General features: G+C 42.6%; 1 protein-coding gene across 1 annotated transcript; it reads right to left on the minus strand.

Moving 5' to 3' along the window:
- Nucleotides 1-210: 210 nt before the first annotated feature.
- Nucleotides 211-12,092, minus strand: GDF10 (growth differentiation factor 10). Its single transcript, XM_083843390.1, has 3 exons — nucleotides 10,707-12,092; nucleotides 5,770-6,677; nucleotides 211-2,145 (listed from the first exon to the last, which is right to left on the minus strand). Exons 1-3 carry the CDS (start codon nucleotides 10,972-10,974, stop codon nucleotides 1,954-1,956), a joined length of 1,368 nt encoding a protein of 455 aa, XP_083699516.1. The 5' UTR covers nucleotides 10,975-12,092; the 3' UTR covers nucleotides 211-1,953.
- Between the last annotated feature and the right edge of the window lie 8,131 nt (nucleotides 12,093-20,223).

The following is a 20,223-nucleotide window of genomic DNA, read 5'->3' on the forward strand; positions in this document are numbered from 1 at the left end:
TGTCTGGAAATCTGCACCCCATGAATATGGAATATTTATGGTAGAAATTACCTAGTGCCTTAGCTGGAGAGGAGCCTTCCAGGTCAAGTCATTCATCTGAGGGTAGTGCGCGTTTTGTCCTTTCTGTGAGCAATACCGCTCTAATAGGATAAGCTGGTACAGAAGGTTGGACTGTGCCTTGAGTTAAGAAAGGCTCCACAGCTCGCTCTCTGTGCTACCTCACAGACCTCTGAAGTTTGTTCTGCTCCTGCTCTGCCCAGGTGGTTGTACAGCAGGTGGGTGAAAGCGGAGCACATCACCAGCACGTCCTGGCATGCAGGGACGCAGAGGAAGAGAATTAAGTGGCTCAGTAAGGGAACAGCAGGTCTTAGAGGAGTGCTGCAGTTACAGGGGCTACCACAGATGCATCAACAGAGGATTATGCAGGAGTTAGAGGGAAGCAGAGTTATTTCTGTTAAGACTTTTAATGGAACAACTGCCAAAGATTGTGTCCCATTTTGAAGTTCACTGTTGGAAAAAGAATTTAATGAAAGTTCTGGAAAGACTTCAGAAAAGAGCCATGAGAAATTGTTTTGAGACTTGGAATAATAAGAAATCAAAGTACCTATTTAAATCTTAGCCAAAATGTAATTTGACCTTGCTCTATATACTAAAAATACACAGTGAAAGTATTTTGGATAATAGACAAAAGGGATCTAATAAAAATAGGTTACAGTAAAATCCAGTGAATTGAAGCTAAAGCTTAATAAATTCAGACTAGGATTAAGCCACTGCATTTGAACAAAGAGCACTAACTTTTGGAACAACTACTCATAGTCCAGTAGAGATCGTCCATCACTTGAAATTGTTAAAGCCAAATTTATGCAGGTTTTTCAAAGGTATTTCCAAGCTCAAAAGAGAAGATCCATAATACATGGTGCAGAAACTACTGAGCAAAGCTCTTCGAACTGTGCTGTGCAGGAGGTCAGTCTAGATGATCAGGGTATTCCATTCGTGCTTTAATCTATTGAAGCACATTATGACAAGCTTAACATGCATTTACGTGTTTCCATCTAATTACCACAATGTAGCAGAGTGGATTTATAGAAAGACAATTCAACTATTTTTAGATACTACTGTACCTTTAATTTATTAGCTTTTGTCAAAAGCATGTAACAATCTAGAGGATATAAAGTATAATTTACAAAAATATAAATCTTGGTTATTTTATTTTTAGTATTTCAACATATTACTATATAGTAGGTGTTACTCAGAGCATATGTTTAACAACCTGAAATTATATCCAGCAAACCAAAATTGTGGGATATTACATATGTCTTTTGTAGAACAAATTATATATTAGGGAAGGGTAACCAAAAATGGCTGTATTATCATACTGTATATATGAAAGCTTATACAGTGCACTATACTTGCATCCTGAAGAAAATATACATATTAAGCCCTTTATTACAGCATTTTTCAGTATAAATATGCAGATTAAGAGAATGAGTGTTTTAGGCAAAAAGTTTCAATCTGTTTACAAAAGTGATATTCTAAAACAAGCCTGCCTTTGCAAATTCACTTCCCATCTCCTTGGTTAACTGAAGAGATAAAATAGTCAGTAAAAACAGTGTATAAAAACATATTTTAGTCCATTGATTATGGAAAACTTTACATTTAAATTTCTTACTAAATATCATGTTTCTTGGCTAGGTGGGTTAGGAAGATACTTGTAAAAGTACTGAACTCCTGGAAGGTAAATATATAAGACAGATGATGATCGTAAGACATATCCTTCTAGGTGAGCATGGGTATCGTTTCAACCTCTCCGCATGCTTTCTGTGAAGGAATTGCAGGGATCGTAGAGGAATCGTAGACATCAACACAAGTGGATTCATCTCCCATTCACAACTTTCCCAGTGTGGTCAGGCAGGACCGGTAGGTAGGTCTTGTTAGAGATGTGTCTGTATGAACTTATCGGCAGGCACAGGTTTCCACCGACATATTGGGATATACCTTCAAAACAACGTTTTTGTTCTCATCTAAGAACAGGACACTGAGGGAGCTCATTTTGTCAGGAACGCAGCAGGGCTCTGGGATGCCGGGAATGATTCCCACTGCTTTTACGATGCTCTGGATTGTAGCATGGTTTGATGGTCGGACAACCTGGAACAGAGAAGGAAATGGTTATTGCTTCATTTATGAGAAGCTGCTTTCCCAAAGCAGCTTGGAAAATGACACAATTATGTTATTTTCCTTGAAAAAATTAATATATGTGATTGAGTCACAAGGCCATGCAACATAGCCATGCCCTCATATTTTCAGCTTTTCTGCAGAGCATGTATCCAAGTTTGTACTTCGTATGCTGCCTTCATAAATACCAGAGGAGGGCACTGGTGGCACAGCCAACAGTCAATAGCTTAGAAAAAGAGCAATGTCCATGGCTGCACCTATTAAATGCTGGAGACAGGCATGCAGGGAAAAGGGCTAAGGTGGGGCAGACTTCTCAGTTGCAAGAAGTGCTCTCGTGTTCTTAACCTCTTGTCTGACTGATAAAATTGGCTACTGTATTTCCAAAGTAAGTATGTTCCAGTACTGTTTCTCCTCACGTACACTGACCTGGAACTAGTTACTTTTTCCCTAAACTAATTACTCTGATTTAAAAGAGTGCTCCAGAAACAGCCTCAACAAAGGGAAGTTGCTCTAGAATAGACAAACAATCTCACAGAGCCTTTTCAGATCATAAGCCCTTGCAAACTAGTACTGTTACCTACAGTTTCAGTAGTTTTCAGCAGATTTGGTGTACATGGCATCTGGGGGACAACAAACAAGGACTTCGCAAATCTCAACATGGAAGCAGATACTTTAAGTGAAAAGAATTTAATTAAATTAAAACTTTCAACTGTTCCTTAACTTAAGTGACATCATTTGAGTCATTACAAGGATGGACTGTGAAATCATCCTTTCTGCTTTGGTGTTTCAAGACAGCATCCATATCAAGACAGTCCCAACAAGTGACCAATCTTGGAAAGAGCCTTTCTGTAATTAGCATGTGTTGACATAATTAGCAACAGTTTGCTGTCTTAGATTTCAAAACTATCCAAAACCAAACATCAGTGAATTAGCCTTGCAGCTGCTATGTGAAGTAGAAATAAGCTTCTATCCACATTGGCCATGTCTGCAAATCTGGACAGCAAGAGAGACAGAAGTAGCCTTCATGTATATAAGCAACTGCAGAGTTTAGAAATTCAAAGAAGTGGAGCTTCTAGAATCTAACTCTTGCATTAACCTTTACGAAAAAGCTCCTCAAGTACTCCTAGCTCCTTTATTATTTTACAGTGTTACTTGAAAGAATCACAGATCTTAATGGGCTACTGAAAGAATTTGTTGACCCTATGCAACAAATAACCATCACTGCCCTCAGTGCCAGTAGCTGTCATGTAGAACTCCTTTTTATGAACCTGCAGAAGATCCTACTAGGACCTTCTCCAGCCGTACAGTCTCTAGGATCTGCAGTGAACAAACAGATGTGAGCCAAGTCTAGTGAGAGCAGCTGTCACCCCTGAAACCAGTTAGAAACAATTCAGCCTGAGTAAATCAAGCTACCAAGACGACAGCACTAATTAGGTTTCTAATGCCTGCAAGCGTACACATTATAAGCAACAATGCTTAAAGGGAAAGCTGCTTATTATGGACTATTACTTTGTAGAAAATCTGGATGCCTGAGCCCTACATCCACAGTTGAGCCAAGCAGCACACCCATCCCACATCCAGCCAGGCTCCAAATTTTCCAGCCCTTCTGGAAATCTGGCCCAAGCGCTTAGTGATCTTGGGTTAGGCTTCACATTAGCCTTTGTACCAATGTGCTAAAGTGGAAAGCTTGAAAGACCTAGCTGAATGCCCAATAGTGATGGTACTGGGCAAGCACTTAATGAGTGAAATGCTGGCTACAAGTTAAATACAGCAGGGTAGGTTCTGCTCGCTCTTAACCTCTAGGACAGTCCTAGCTGGGGGAAATTCTGAACCTCAGAAAACAGAAGGGTGATGATGTAGTTGAAAAGCAAGTCTGAAATGCTTCAGCTCACCTTCTTCCTGGTTTGTACCCCTTCTAAAGTCCGCTTTATTATGAATTTACCCATCAGAAAACACCCTCTGCCACATCATAATAAGCAGTACTTCTTAGCTTCAGGAAAGTTTTGTTTTCATTTCAAGAATGGAATTCAAACCTGAAACTCATAAAATGATTCTCTTACAAGGATAAAATCGAGTATTCTGATTACTGTAGATCAGGGAGAAGGTTTGTCCAAACACTTGTTTCTGACATTAAAAAAAGTCACCAATATAAACTTATTACACTGTTCCAGCTAAAAACACGTCCATTCTGTTTTGGTTCTGTTTCCTCTTCCGTCATACTCGTTTGCTCTCAGGAAGCCAGGTGTGATAATTTTTTTTTCTTTTGTACATATGTATTGTGCATTAGATTATGGCTGAGGACCCATATTCCCAGGCTGGGTTTTGCATTGGATAAGTTAAATGGTCATTGTGCTGCATAATCGTCCTATACTACAACAGAAGAGTGAAATTGTATTTGAGCCTCTGCAAGCTTTTATTTTTACCAGACCATGTATGAATTTATGTGTACCTGGTTCAGCATTGGCCAGCAACACAAGAACATGTGGTCTGGGCAGATTTCTGCACCCCACCCTGAAATCTGGATTTCTACTGTTCCTGGACTTAAACTAGCCTGCATATCCTCTCTTCCTGCAGTCACACTACTGATTTCAACACAAACACTCAGACTCCCCGTACGGCAGATTCCTGTCTCAGATCTTTGATATTCTTTGTTGTAAAAGACTATCAATTATTCATAGGCAGATTGACCATGTACAAAATTGGCAGTTAAATGAATAATCAGACCATTTGTAGGTAGAAATGTAAAATTATTAGTTTTTGAACATGCACATTATGCAGTGCTTCGAACCTTCCCCCTTTATTTGAAAGCTCTGTAAAACAAGAGAATTTTTGTGTTTCATGGGACTGCCAGAATTTCTACTTTTTGCTGAAGGGCAAGTGAGTTGGGAGTAGGCCAAATCAGAATTCCACTAGAATTCAAAAACTCTTTGCCTCTTTATTAGGAAATTTCACACTGCTTCTCGAGGAGGAATTCAAAACACCAGAGTTAGAGTGTTACAGACAGCTACTTGGCATTTTCAGCCACATATGGAAAAGCAGCTTTTTTCTAGTTCAAGCAGGATTTTCTCAATTTTAAGACTTTAACAAATTAAAGAAGCACCAGAGAATTTTGAGACAAATATAACTGTAAATGGCATTCTTATTTTCAAAGTGATAGGCAGTTTCTTAAAGCATGTGTCACTACTCTGCATTTTTCTCCTAAGGTATTACCAGTAGAATTCAGAAATACTCTGATAGAGTAGCTTGTTTTATTAGCTTTAATACTGTCTACTTCTGCTGCCACACAGGAGTAGCTTGATGCTTTAGTGTGCATAACCATATTTTATGGAACTGCGTAAGTCTGTTGTGGTTTAAGATATAAAATAAGATATAAAAGATATAAGATATATATAAGATATAAAATAAGAATTTCTAAAAGATTTTACCTGAGACATTTTTCTTATGAAGTTGTTAAAAACAATACTGCTTAATTTTTTCAGTCTAAACAGAGCATGGTGAGATGGGTAGAAGTCTAAAGGTAAAAATCTAGCTAATGAAGTAGTTGGAAAGGCAGAACAGTACTATTTGCAAGCTAACAAGAGTGAAAAGGCATACTACCTTAGGCATTGGAAATTCACATGTCCCTGCACAGTAGTAGGCATCAAATGATTTGGGAGATATGATCCATTCATTCCAGCCAATGTCGGCAAAGTCAACTTTCATGTATCTTCTTGAACAAATCCGTGGCTCATTCCATTGTTTTCGCCTTGCTTTCTTCATTGTTTTCTCATCAAAATTTAGCACCTGAGACTTTGCAAGTGTTTCTGTGTTTTCTTGCCCTTTTCTCCTTCGGTCTTTGCGTGAGCCTTTTGGTTTCAAGGACTTGTAGGCATTCTCCCATATGTCATGTTTGTTGTATTTGTTGTTGTTATACTCTACCTCTGGTAACTCATTGTTCTGAATAGAGCTAGAGAGGTATGTGTCCCTTCTCACTCGGGTATCAGTAGAAGCATTAGGTGACAGATTTTGGTCCCCATCACTGGAGGGAAATGGGTCATAACGCTGTAGGGTGACAGCTACACTGTTGGGTTCAGAGATTGCAAGGTCATTGGCATAAACTAGAATATAAGGCAAATGGCTGGTGACCTGTTCGGGGAAGCCGTGGTGCTCCTCCCCAGAATCAAGCTCAGCGCAGAGGATGAGCTCTGCAACGCGTTTCGATTCTTTTATGATGTGCGAAATGTCCTTCGCATGCCAAGCCCCTCGCCTTTGAAGAAACACGGTGATGTTCCCTTTCACTAGTCCATAAGCAGAATTCTGGGGGATGGTTTGGAAAATGAGGTTGAGACGCAGGATGGGAGGCAGGTGAAGGAGGCGGCAGGATGAGTTCTTGGACCGCTTACAAAACACTTCCCGGTGCCGAGGGCGTTTGTCAGCATAGAAGTGAAATGTGGCAGCAAGGATCATCTCTGAATCCTGCATGGATGTCAGGTTGAAGCAGTACAGCGGCTTCTGGGCCAGGAATTCTGCAAGAGAGCAAGGAAAACATGGATAAATATGAGACAAAAAAACGGTAGTCAAACCACTTATTCGTGAAAGCAGATTAGCAAAGTTTGCTTTTTGCTTGCTCACTTCAAAGAGTATAGGGAGCTTTTTGGACTCACTTCAGCTTAAAACTGTAGTGAATGGGAGGAGGAAAAAAAACTAACAATATTTAGCAGCAATATTAAATTTCAGAGGTGAAAAGTAACACTACTTATCCCATTATTCACAGATCAATAAGATCACAAGAAAAAAAAAATGACCATCTGAAGAACATACTGCTCTCTTTAAGTTCTGACTGGTACTAAGAATGCATTAAGGGACTGTAATGGGTAACCAGTAAGTTGGTGCTTGCTGCCTTCCAGTTCAGACATATGCTAGCTAGAGCCATCATTTGGATGAAACCACAGCAGGTTAGGATGTTCATCAGTCCCAGGACCACATACATAGTTTAAGTACTGATTGATATTCAAATAGTCAAATTCCATCCACACCATCTGTATTTCTTCTCATGCAGTGGAGTGGACCAGCCTGTCCTGATACCCTTGTAACATTTCCATAGGTGGCAGAGCAGCTGACAAAGTGCTCTGTGATGACAGCCTGTTTGTTTCAGTCAGTTCAGGACAGGATTCCTATCACTGAACTTTTTAATCAATCCTAGCCATATTCACAGGTTCTCAGACTATGAAAAAAAGTTGAGAGTTCAAATTCTGCTCAAGTCCTTGGAGTAGTACACTGCCAGTACTATCAGTTCTATACATAGAACTTGAATTCTTGCATCAGTGGGATAAAAGCGTTTCAACCACAGAGCTCCCAGGGTTTCTGATGAATTGGGAATTTGGAATGAGTGCTCAGAGAAAAGGGATTTTATTTTTTCTAAATTTCTAATTTTTGCATTCCAAAGTGAAACAAGTCCTTCAAAAGTCAACATTCTTTGTAGAAATAGTGAATCAATAGCTACTGAAGATCCAGAAACCTGGAAGTGTGGGCTTTTTAGGAATTGAGGAAGCTTGAGTTTTGGATGGAGCGTAGCCATATTTATTGTAATTCATCAGATCGCTCATGCTTTTACCAACCTATCAGCCAAGAATTATGTTTTCCAGGCCTACTCTGAATTGAGCTGTACTAGCTGCATGAATTAAAGCTATGAATATTTTACTGACCGCATCTACCTCTGATCACTGTAGGCAGCTTCAAGTTCACAATACAGGCAAGACGTATGGACGGTACATACAAGAGATGAGTATAGAAAAAACAGGCAAGTGGCCAAGGAAAAACACTTGCTGCTAGTAGGCAAGCCACCTACTAGGAGAACATTGCATTGCAGTAAGCAAAGATTAGCAATGCAGATTTACAGATAACACATTTGTGTTAAAACCAATATGCAGAGAATCTAGTTTAAAATATTTTAAGCTATGAAATTATGTTAAAGCAACTGTAAGCCTCTAGAGGCCAGAATTACAGTTCCTGAGAAATCTTGATTTGCTTTTCTTGCACATAGGCATTACGATACTATCTTAAACTGCTGCTATTTTCTACTCTTCACTGAGGCCTGGGCTTCATTTGGAGGATGGGTGGCATTCAGTGAAAGAGCCTGAGCTGGAAGAGGCAATTTTTGCAGGAGGGCTTCATGGCTTAGGCAGCTGTTTGTTACCATGAAGACTAATTCCTGTATCTCAGCAACCTAGATGAAGTTGGACAATAACTTGGTATTTCACATTTGGTCACAAGCTACACTCCAAAGCCACTTATGACTTGACTGTGCAACTAACTGTGGTCAATTGGTGCCATTTTCTAAAGCTACAAAGTTGCCTGAAAACAACAAAAAAAAGTCTATGAACTAATTTGCATTGAACTAAGGCAAAACTTGAACTGCGTGCCCATCTCTCAGCTCCTTCCCAGAGAAATAACCAACTCCTGTGAACACAAGTGGAGGTGAGGTGAGAGGCAATCAGATGTTTGTGAAGCATTTCTCCTCAAGTTATTAGTACTACTAGAGAAACATGAAATTATATTTGGAACATGTGCAAAATTCATGTGCTATGTAGCAATTACTTTGCATTAATATCTAATGCTTCTCCATATTCAGCAACCCCGGTCAACATCACCCGTACCCTGTAAGTGATGTGTGGTTTCTCAGGGCTGTGGTAATACAACTGTGTAATTGAGGAGACCTCAGTAGCATGACAAAGGAGCAACGCCAATCCAAAATCCAGTGAGAGCCCTCATCTTGGCAACCCTATCTTGAACACTGATGCTGGAATGTGCCCAGAGAGCTTTAAGCTGCAGCACAGGAACAGAGGGTTACAGGTTTTCTGATGGGTATCTTTTTTTTTTTTTAAATAAAGTAAATCCATTGCTTGGGATAACAAGAGGGAAGTTATTGTAGATGTAGTCTGTTTTGCTTGTCTAGATAAGATCAGAAGTATCATCTGTATTTCATAAGGAACAGATGTTCCACATGTCTTGTTAGAAGACCATGCTGATTTCTTCTCTCAGAAGAATGCTAGAATTTCTTTGAGGAGATAAAGAAAACACTCTGTGAAACAAGCTTCTCCCCGCCCTTGGTCTTGTGTCATTCCATGGTTGATTTCAGAGTGCTCATCACTGGGTTGATGAATCACAAAGAAATAACATTTATTGTCATAAAAAACATTGCAGAGGAGCTTTGGCTTTCATGCCACGTTACTGGGGAGAGACAAGATCCCACAGAGAAGGGATACAGATGGAACACAGGAGACAGGAGGTTTGGACACAGGTGTGCATGATGCTAGGCAAGTTACCATGCAAGCATCTCTCTGCCTTAGTTTTGTGATCTGACAGATGAGCAAAATACCAATGTATAGTATATGTGGGTAGGAAACACTATGCTGGTGTTTTAAAACTAAATTTAACCACTTGGATGCAAATTGCTTGTTCAGGAGAATAGCTAAAAAAGAAGAATATGGAAATGCAAGAACTGTCCCACTAAATGGGGCTTGTGGCCCAGGACCTTGCTTGGGTAGCAGCCAGCATCAGCTGCTCGGTTCACTGAGAAGGAAGAGCAGCAGTAGGAGGTCACAGAGTGACCATCCACCATGGCAGCTTCTTCCTAACCCCATTAGTTAGTGGCTGGCTACTGGTCTAATGCATGGAGATTTCCCTCCCAGATGGCTGCAGTTGCCTTACATCCTAACTCCTAGGGGTCTGCGTGTTTTAACAGCCACAGCCTTCTGTAGGATCTCCTCCTCCTAGCAGGAGGACTTGTAATATTGCATCTAACATAGGAAAGATTTAATTCATGCATTACAGATATGAGTTACAGTGCGATATTCTAGTAACCACTCACAACTAATTCATCAGAGTGCCTATAAAATCGGTACTTAAGTGTAACAAGTGCTGTTCTGGAAGCTGGTCTAATTCAGATTTCAGAACCGAGATGCTAGCTATAACCTGTAAGAGCTAACCAAAGAAGGAAGAGACATTTTCCAGAAACGTTATTTTAAGTATCCTTGGCAAAGGATAACAAACGTAAAGAACATTAACTGAGCAAACAACCGATTTTAAAGAGAGGGGGTGACAATGAAAGCGTAGTTCCGACCCGGTACGCGCTGTTGCACCCTCGTAACGAAGCCGAGCAGAGCCGGGGAGCGGGAGAGGAAACCCCCCTTCTGCTCGGGGTGAGGCAGCGCAGCGAGCTCAGCGCCCCAGCTGCGAGCTGCCCGTGGCGGTCCCACGGGCGGCACCGCTCCCGCACGGGAGCCGCGGGGAAGGTTTTGGTCCTCGGGGGAGGGTTTGTGCCCCCGGGGGAGGCGCAGGTCCCCCCGCAGTGCCCCGGGCACCTCCGGTGTGCTCGCCCCTAGCAGCGGCAGCTCGCCAGGGTGACCCCCTCGGGGCAGATGCTTTCGGTTGAGGGCAAGGGGCAGCGGGATCCGGCCGGGGGGCACCGGGGACCCCGGGACTCGCCCCGGCGGCACCGTGAAGCCCCCGCACCCCCCAGACGGGCACCGGCCGCCTCCCCGAGCCCCTCTTACCTGGCGTGGCTTTGAAGCTGCGCACCGTGTTGCCGTCCCCAGGCCGGCTCCCGTGTCGGTTGTACTTCTCGTAGAGCTTAAGCATGTGGACAGCGACCATGTCCTGGGCGAGGCCGCCCAGCGCGGGGGGCGGCGGCGGGGAGCCTCCACGGGGGGCTCTGCCGGCGGGGCAGGCGGGGGGCCGGCCGGCGGCGCTTCCCCCGGCGGCGTGGGGAAGGCGCAGGGCCCAGAGCAGGAGGCAGCAGCAGCAGGTCAGGCGGCCGGCCATCGGGGGCTGCTGCTGCGGGCCGGCGGGGACCGAGCCGCTGTGTCCCGGGGCGGGGGGGCGGCCCCCCGCTGTTAACGCCGCTGCCGGGCCAATCCTCGGGGCTGGAGGGGGGGGGCGGCCGGGGAGCCCTCGGGAGGGGCCGCCGCGATCCTGGCGAGCGGCGCGGCCCCGCTCTTTTAAGCGGAGCGGGGCGAGGCCCCCCGGAATTAGCGGCCGGCCGCTGATTGGAGACGCGCGGCCCGCCGGGGGCACGGCGAGCGGCGGGGAAATCGCGCCCCGAGGCGGAGAGCGGGCGGCGGCGGGTGGAAGGGAGGAAGGAAAAGGGGAAGGGAGAAGAGGAGAAGGGAGGAAGGGCCCCGCTGTAACCGCGATCGCTTCCCGGGGGCCGGGGAAAAGGCAAGCGCGAAGCAACCGAAGCGCAGCGGGGCACTGCTCGCTCCGGGCAGGCGCTCACGCAGTTGGTGAAGGGGGCTGTGCCCGGGCAAACTTTCCTCGCTGGGCCGTTTCCACGGGGGATGTGAAGGAGGAGAGCACCCGGGTGAAGTTCTGCAGGGCTGCCACGGCTTAGGTCGGAGGGCGGCGGTTTAGAAGTGGATGGTGCGCGGTGTGCTCATCCATCTGGTGACAGCAGCTCGGAGCCAGGCTGAGAGTCACCCAGCGGGCGCACCAGCCGTCCTAGGGCAGGCAGCCTCCGAGGGAGAGGGCTATATTCCTAGGGAGTTTGTTCATTCCGCCTCTTTTTAAATCTTGTCTTCTCGTAGCCAAGACAGTTACTTTTCTTGGAGAGTATACAATGCAATAATTGAAAAATTGTTGGAAAAAGCTACTGTTGCTGTGTATAACACAACTCTTTTGTGATTTTTTTAACCTTGGAGTGTCAAATCTGAGCAGATACTATTGAAAGCCTCTGAACCACAAGTTTGTAGCTTTTGGATCATCGCAAAGAAAGGTTCGATTCATTTTTAAAATTAGCACCAGGCCACATCTCTCTGTGCCCCTTGAACGTCTGAAACGAACAATTTGCAAATACAAATTTGTCCAAATGTACGTTGCTAAAATATCAAACCTCCCATTAATTACTCTTTGCTTATAAATAAGCCAAACCATCCTTTGATGCTTTTTTTTTTTTTTCTTTTTTTTTTTTTTCTCCATGGTAGCATGCTCATGACCTCCACTGGGGGTGTGAGCGAACCTTTTGTTGTTTGTGGTTTTTGTCTGTACTGTTTCTATACAATCAAGGTCCTGTGAAAAGGAGGAAGAGGCAGCAGGAGGTAGGAACAAGCTGGGCTATTTTGGACCAATGTCCCATTAAAACGTTCTCTCTCTCCTTAACTCACTCCATACTCCTATTCAGGCATACACTTTGTATCAGTCTTTAACCTGCACTAAAACCTGTAGGACACTGATACTTTGACATTGTTGGGAAAGAATTAAAGAATCAACCAGGGATGGCTAATATTTCTTGCCTTATTTTATTACAGAACAGCAGGAATTCTAAGTCTTTAAAGCTCTGGTACTTTGACTCTTTTATGCAGCTGAGATGATGAAATAAAAATGTGTTTGGTAAAGGAATTCAAATTAGCACTGGGTCACATAATTCCCCTGTTCTGAATATGGCCAATCAATGGCATCTCTAAGGCATCTAGAGGCAAGAGCTATGCAATTTCTGCTCATGCAGAATAATATTCCTAGCGTGGAAATTTCTGCTAATTAAAGCTCTTGCCAAGTAGAGTCTTTTTCTTTTTCTTTTTTTTTTTCTTTTTTTTTTTTTTTTTTCTTCTTCTTCTTAAATAGCTCAAGTCAAAGCTTTGCAAGGCAGGACTTGGAGAAAGTTTCCCTGTAGTTAGACCAATGCATTCAAGATTTTAAATTGCAGATCTAAAAATTGCAGATCTAAGCTTCCTGCTAAAATCATCAAGATATAAATAGCATTACACACAGTTAATAACATCTTATATACAAAGAAAGACAAAAACAACCCAAATAACATTTTCTTTCATTAGAATTAGAGACATCTATACAAAGGAACTGTTGCGATCCGTGCCTCTTCTGTTGTAGAACACAGATGTAGGAAATATATATGAAATATATAGGAGGGGAGATACATCACCAGGAAGGGAATCTATTCCCTTTGTTCTATGGTAAAATTGCTTACTAACTCCCTTTAATGTTAGAACTTTAAAATCTGCATTAAAATAGTTTTGCCTGACCCTTTTAATAGTAAAGTCAGTGGCAGGGATAATGATGGTTAAAACTCCAGGGAAGTTGATGAAACAAATTATTACTGAATTTGGGCTTCAGTCCAAATTTCTGGTTATTACTTATGGTAGGACGTCTCATTCATTTTTCACTCACAAAAATACCATGCTACATATAATGCTGTGCAATTGGCTAGGACCGTACAGGACCATTCCTTAAATATATTACATGTTAATTGGAAATAAACTGGATGGAATGCAGTGGGCTGCAGGTTCTCCTGGAAACTGATGGCAGAATTCTAAAAATCTCATCACATACCTTCCAAAATCACACAGTGTGGCAAGAATGATATATGGTCAGTAAAAAAACGCTTCTGTATGTTGTTCAGTTTTTCTGAACAATAGTGAAATTATCATCACACCCCAAAAAGAAACAAAGCAGCACAAAGCTGTTGAGGTGTTACAGCAGGTGGAATGGTCAGAGCTGATTCAGAGCCCTGGAAGGCTCCTAATTTTGAGAGGAGAAGTTTGGACATATCAGGCAGTGCCCATTGTGGGCAGTTTCCCTGCTTTGCCTCTCGAGGAGCAGCGCTCACTGTCGCAGTCCATCCCACCAGCTCAAGAACAAGCTCCCACCTTGGATTTCCGCTCTGGATCCACACGTTCATATTCCAGTCTCTTGCAAGCACAAACCTTACCCCTGGTAGGTTTTCCATCCTTCATCTTAGTGACAAAAGTTTATTTTGTCTGTCTTGTTAAGAAGCAAGATATGCCTCTATTCACCTGCTACCACACTGTCTACGGTGTATAATTACAAAAAGTAAGGAACTAGGAACCAAGAGGCACAGACTCGTTTCCCATCATTAGCTGACACTCTTTGATTGCTGCTAGGACATCAGACTAGGTTTTACAGTGATCCCTTTGGGAAATGAAAGAAAATATGCTGTGTCTTCACATCTGTGAAATGGTAATCTTTGCCTCGGATGTCTGATGTGAGGACAGGTGAATGCAAGTGTGAGATGTATTGATGGCTCTAGACAGGAACATACCTAAGGATTGTTGGTGTAGTGCAGTTTCTGAGTGTTTTCCCAAATGCTAGGTGTTCATACATACACTAAACAAGATGAATGATCGTTAACAGCAATAGAGATCAGCTCTGTAGTTAGTTTTATCATGTCAGCTCTGTAGTTAGTTTTATCAGGCCTGGAGAGCACCAATAGGCCCTAACTGCCCTGAGCAACCTCACCTAGGGCCTCCAGCCCCAACCTGAGCTCATGGCCCTGGAGCACCATTTAAGCCCAGACCGAAGGCTTTACCCTTTGTTTGCAGGATATTCCTGAGTGTGTCTATTTCCAGTCTTGTTCATGAGATGCTGTTTGGATTTCTTGGGTGATCTTTGGACTTACTGCTTTTACTGTCTCATCAGCAGACTGGCTATAGGACCTGTGGCTGTCACTGCCCTACTCTGCTCACCCAGCTCAGGTACTGTGGGGCTGTGCTTGGCGGGGAGGTTCCTGCCTGGCTCCTCTAGGCTTGCTTTTTCTTGGGGAAGGGGGGCTTTCACTAGTCCCTGAGTAGTTAATCTGTACCTCTGCAACCGAACTGTGCTCCCAACAATCCCTATATTGTCCTAAAACACTAACAGTGCTACTTGCAGGCCCTGTAAACTGAGAGAAACCTGGCAAAGTCTGTATACCGGGGAGCTTATACTTAGGCACAAGAAGCAGCATTCATATGTTTTCATTGCAGTGTCTATGTTCTAGGCAGCATATCTGAGCTGGTTGTGTTAGGCTGCCTTTGTAGTCAGTGGGTGAGAAGCAATGATGGTTTCAGCATAATCTGTTGCATCCTATAGTAGGTGTCCAAAGGTGTTCGTAAGGTCTGTTCTCTCGGAGTGCCTGTAGCTCCTCATTGATTATAAAAGAAGTCGTCTAGATAAGATGTATGGGACATGAATTTCACTGTAAGGGGCTGAGTGTGTGAGGTGGAGAGCACCTTTCTCTTTCATTAGTTTCACTAGAATGTGATAGCACGTGGCACTACTCATCCTCAGGATTAACATTTTGCACAACTGGATTTAACTGCAGTCTTTCTTCGTCTAATTTGCATTTAACAGGTATTGGCATATTCATGTCTTACCCTGTGAGTAATGAAAATGTCCCAAGTATCTCTTTTCCAGTTCTGTCTCACTGGGAGGTTGGGATATGTTTTTCTATATTTGAAGAATTTCAGAAAAAGCTTTCTTTATGATGAGGCTGTCTATATGGAGTCACAGACTTGTGTTTCTGCCTCGAGGTTTGCAGCTTGTGCTTCTAATGAGGATAGCCTAGGCAATCATCAGATAAGCGTATCCCATTCTGTTGCTACTCACAAGCTGCTAGGCTCTGCTGGAGGTTTTTCTCCATCTGTAGGTTACTAAATGCAATCCCTTCATCTTGGCAGTTTAATCTAGCAGAGATGTCAGCAGGTATCAGCAAAAGTAGAAATTCTGTGACATTACTAGGCACTGGCCTGAAATATAGGTAATGTTTTATTTTATTTTACAGCAGGCACTTTCAACTTCTCAGTGACCCATGCACCACCACATAGAGTCATTTAGGGAGAAAAAGGATAGATGTTTCTTTCCATTAAGAAAGGGAAATGAACTTTCCCAGTGGAAATTCCAGCGGTAACTCATATGAGTTGCAGAGCAGGTTGGTAATGCTGCCTTGGGACTCGTGTGAACTGCAGTAGCTCCTGTCATTGTCTGAGAGGCATCTTGTTGTGAGATGTTGTGTCGGGCTCCTGTACTTTCTGGGGTATGTACCCTCTCCTTTTGGGGGATGGAAAGCCACAGACCAAGAAGGAGGAGAGCATGAGGCAATCCAAACACTCAGACTGTGGCTGTAGCAAAATACAGCTTTAGGGAGGGAAGGGGGGGGCTTAAATCCAATTTCCTGTTCAAAAGCAATTTTAAGGAAATATTTCAAGCAGCCCAAGGCAGCAGTCTTCATGTTCCAGCCAGCAACCTATAGGGCTTTGAATTCCCTGTACTTTTACTCAGATTGTTTCCTAGGCAGCAAAGACTCTTGCTGAGGTCAGTGCTCTGTCCAAGTTCAGAGCTCAGCCTGGTGCACTTAACAGGCAAGATCGATACCTGCTGAGCTGCAGCTGCCAGTGTAAACAGCAGGGCTTTCCAGCAGAGCCAGGGGGAACGGGAGATGGGCTGGGTAGGCTTGGTGGGACTGCGGCGTGCCCTTACACACAGCATCAGTGCTCGGGTGGCCAGCGGTAATGCGCATCTCCAGGCACCTGTTTGTGAGTGCAATTTGAAGAAATCTGTGGGAATGCTGGGGGGAGTGGGGAGGTAGGGGTGGGAAGAGGCAGCAGTGATTGGCAACGACCTGTGGCCACAGCTGGTTTTGCAAAGATATTGTTGCAGATTGGGTTGGGATCTCTGCAGGATGTTCTTAGTCTGGGTAATGCTGCAGATGAGATGTATTGAGCTGATAGTGCAGAAGGGTTTCTGCACACGGTGGATGACATGAACTTCTGGGGAAGTATCTTAGAAGCACGAGGAGCGGCTCCTGACCAGTAGATGGCAAGCGTGCCCCTAAGTCAAGGCTCACCCATTGCTCTCCTGTGTATGGGACACGGCTGTGTCCTTAGGATGACAGTTAGGATCACTTAAGATCCTGTAGCATTTTTCTAGTGAGTAGTACTGTGTCAGGTAGCCTCAGTGTTTCCAGCTTGCCTGTTCATTGCTTTCTAAGACCAGAGAGGACCATTGTAATAGCTTTGGCTGATCTCTGCTTTTGGGGTGCTTTTGGGTGACCCTGGCTCAGTGAGGTACACCTGGTGCTCCTGGATCTCCCTTGAGCTGTAACAGCTGTGTTAAGGATCCATGCTATCTTAATTGCAAGTGGTAGAGAACTTGCAACAAGAATTATATTATCATCAATGTTTAAAATTTACGTGTTTGTATTTTAGACTTGTTGGGTGTTGATTCCTCTAGAGATTCAGAGCTACAGTATTGAGTCAGTGCAAGAATGAGTGGTTCTTGTGCCCTTCCAGCAGGGGCAAAATTGCAGAAATGAATGCAGGCAGCTAGGGATGTACTAAAGCCTGCCTTATGACTTATCCATACCAAGTATGGCAGATATGCTAGGACATTTCCTGCCCTAGAGGAGGAATTCTATTCAGGCATTTAAATGATTAGGCAGACTTTATTTCTCTAGCTATTCTTTTTTCCATATTTCCTCAATCCATATGTTTTTCATCTTCTCAGATCCAACACTACTGCAGGGAGGTGCCAACCTATCTCTCCTTTCTGAGGAATTTTGAGGCATTCACCATTCAGCTAGTCCATTTGAAAGAGTCATTCAGGTTATCATTGCTATTGCAAATTCAATACTGATTTTTTTTAAAAAGCAATCAAATCAAATATCAAAGTGGAGTTTTATTCTGATTTCTATAAACAGAATTCCGGGTAGTAAGCAGGATTCACACATGTATGAACTGACTTTACGGATCACTGTTGTGTAGCTTGGCTTCATGTGGGTGTTTTGCTTCTTGTAAAAGAAAGCAAAAAAAAAGGGGATATTCTGTTTTTCTGTCACACTGAGTTGTAGGCCAAAATGTAATGTCACTACATCAACTTTGGAGTTGCACCCAAGATGAATTTGGCCTTGTCATTATGAAATTCTTGCTATGATCTCAGAAGGGGCTCGTGCCAGAACAGCAACCACAGAAATCATCAGTTGAAACTCCACCGAAGTTCTCATTCCATGTATATTAAAAATTAAGCTTTGAAATAGAATGCTTTATTTTACAATCTTGCATTACGTTTTCATTAACGTTATATAACTCTGAGGCTGTTAGGGGGATTCCAATTGGAATGTAGGTATTTCAGCTGCAACATGGAATGGGTTGAAGTGTGAGTGGAGAAATAGAAACATAATTCCAAGTGAGATATGTTACTAGGTCTTGGTATCTTATCTCTGATATTTTCAGTTATAAATTTCAGGTTGCCCTGTCCCCATTAATCAGATGTACACTTAAGTAAACTAAGGCCTGTTCACGGATATGTTGTGAATTCAAAAACATCTTTCATGTGTAGGAATGATGCAAAATCAGTGCTTTTCCAGCTCTTCTTCTCAAACTCTTTGAAGAGGAACTCTTTCCACTGCAAAAACTCCCAGAAATTCTCTAAGGTTTACTTGGAATTGCTTTATAGCAAATGAATGAGAAAAAAGATGGTAGATAAATATTAGAGGCAGAATTCTGGAGTTAACACTATTTTTTTTCAGTAGTTAGAGGCACAATTGCATGTGTCTTAATTACAGTTCTATTCTGAAATTCTGTTCTTCCAATGTAACTTTTCAGACTATCAGTAAGTCAGTGGCACAAAAGGAACAGATACTAAAAAATCTGCTATCGTTAACTGATGAGTTAGTTGGTATTGTATTAAAAGGACCATTGATCTAATGGCATGGCAGTCCGTTTATGCACTAATCGTGGCATTGTACACTCATGTTTTTTACATACCAGTGATTTCTGGAAATAGTTATTTCCCCTTTTTGCACTGCACTGGTAAGGGTCTGCAAGCCAACTTGAATCCTTTGGCCCAGCTGTTTCACATTCCTGGTGGGGATGGGAAGGACATGGAAGTTCAGAAATATGGGTAATCAGCTTGTAATTAGAACACAATAAACTATCACACTGACCATCAGGTGTAAAATTTACATTCCAAAGGCATAGAGACATGAAAACATTTATTTTTTTAATCCCTAATGTAACAAAATAAGAAATGCAGGGAGCAAATGATATTACTTTAAATCCCTGCTTCTTGGAATGGAAAGCTAGGTTGAGACTACTTGCATGCATTAATAATCAGCATTGTTTTTATTTCTTTTTGTCCAATATTAAAAGTCTTATGTTCAAAAGAATGCACGTGTGACTTCATAAATATACCATTTGCAGAAGCAGTGAGGAAGGGCTGTGTTAAATTTGCTAGATTTCCTGTCCTTGAGAAGGCTAACAGAACTTTTTTTTACTGAAAGACCCTGAAGCACTAGAATAAATGTGAACTCTTAGAGGCTGGAGCTTTTTATAGATGTGAAAGACAAACATCTGTGATGAATGGTTAGGTGGAATTGAACCTGCCATGGGACAGGAGAATGGAATGAGTGACCTTCTGATGTTCTTCCCAGCCTGATTTCCTATGCATCGTTTTGCAGATGGAAAAAATGAGTCTAATCCAGCCTGCATGTATAAAGGAATAGAGTAATCTGGGTAGTGAACTTGAAAAAGCTGTGCACAAAAGTTGTAAATTTGCAAACTCGATTCTTATTCCGTCATTTCTTAATATAAGATGGTTGCAGTACCAAGTGGAGACACTAAATGTGTGATGTAATTTTGTCCTACAGATTTCCTAAAGAGCTGCATTAAATCCTTTGTAAAATCCACATCTTCAGTAAGATCTCTACTTTGAATTGAAGAGTTAGCAGCATCTTAGTTTAAGAAATACCTCAGCATCTGTGCAGATCCAATAAAATGTTAAATCTGATGGCAGTTCTTCAACTGGCTTGATCTGTCATCATGACCTTCCTTAGAAGGATTCTGAAGTGTAGAACAAGTTGCCTGTGGCTTGCATGGAAAGGAGGGATCTCAAAACTGCAAGATAAATAAGTAATTTGCTTTACATATTGGACAAGTAATGGTAAATTAAGTGAATTGCCAAGTAAATTGGTAATTGCTGATTGTTAGTGGTAGTCTTATGGGCACTTCCTTCACCTTTCCAGCAGGTGGTTATCTGACTTGCCTGGTTAATGAAGTATTCAGCTGCAGTTCCTTGGCGGTGCATTACCTTCTGGGGATTTCAGGAGATGGAAGCTTCTTGAAGACTCTGTTTGAAATAGTAGAAAAACTTTCTGAGTAACTAAGGGCTACTGAAATCCTTACCAGGTTTTCCCTTACATTCAAGGTGCATTTCCAAGACATAGTGCATTTTTTCGTAAAAGACCACAGGTATTGGCTTGTTGTGTTTATTTATAAGCTACAGACAAATAAG

The sequence above is a fragment of the Anser anser genome (genome assembly GCF_964211835.1).
Source record: "Anser anser genome assembly, chromosome: 7".
Classification (NCBI taxonomy): Eukaryota; Metazoa; Chordata; class Aves; order Anseriformes; family Anatidae; genus Anser; species Anser anser.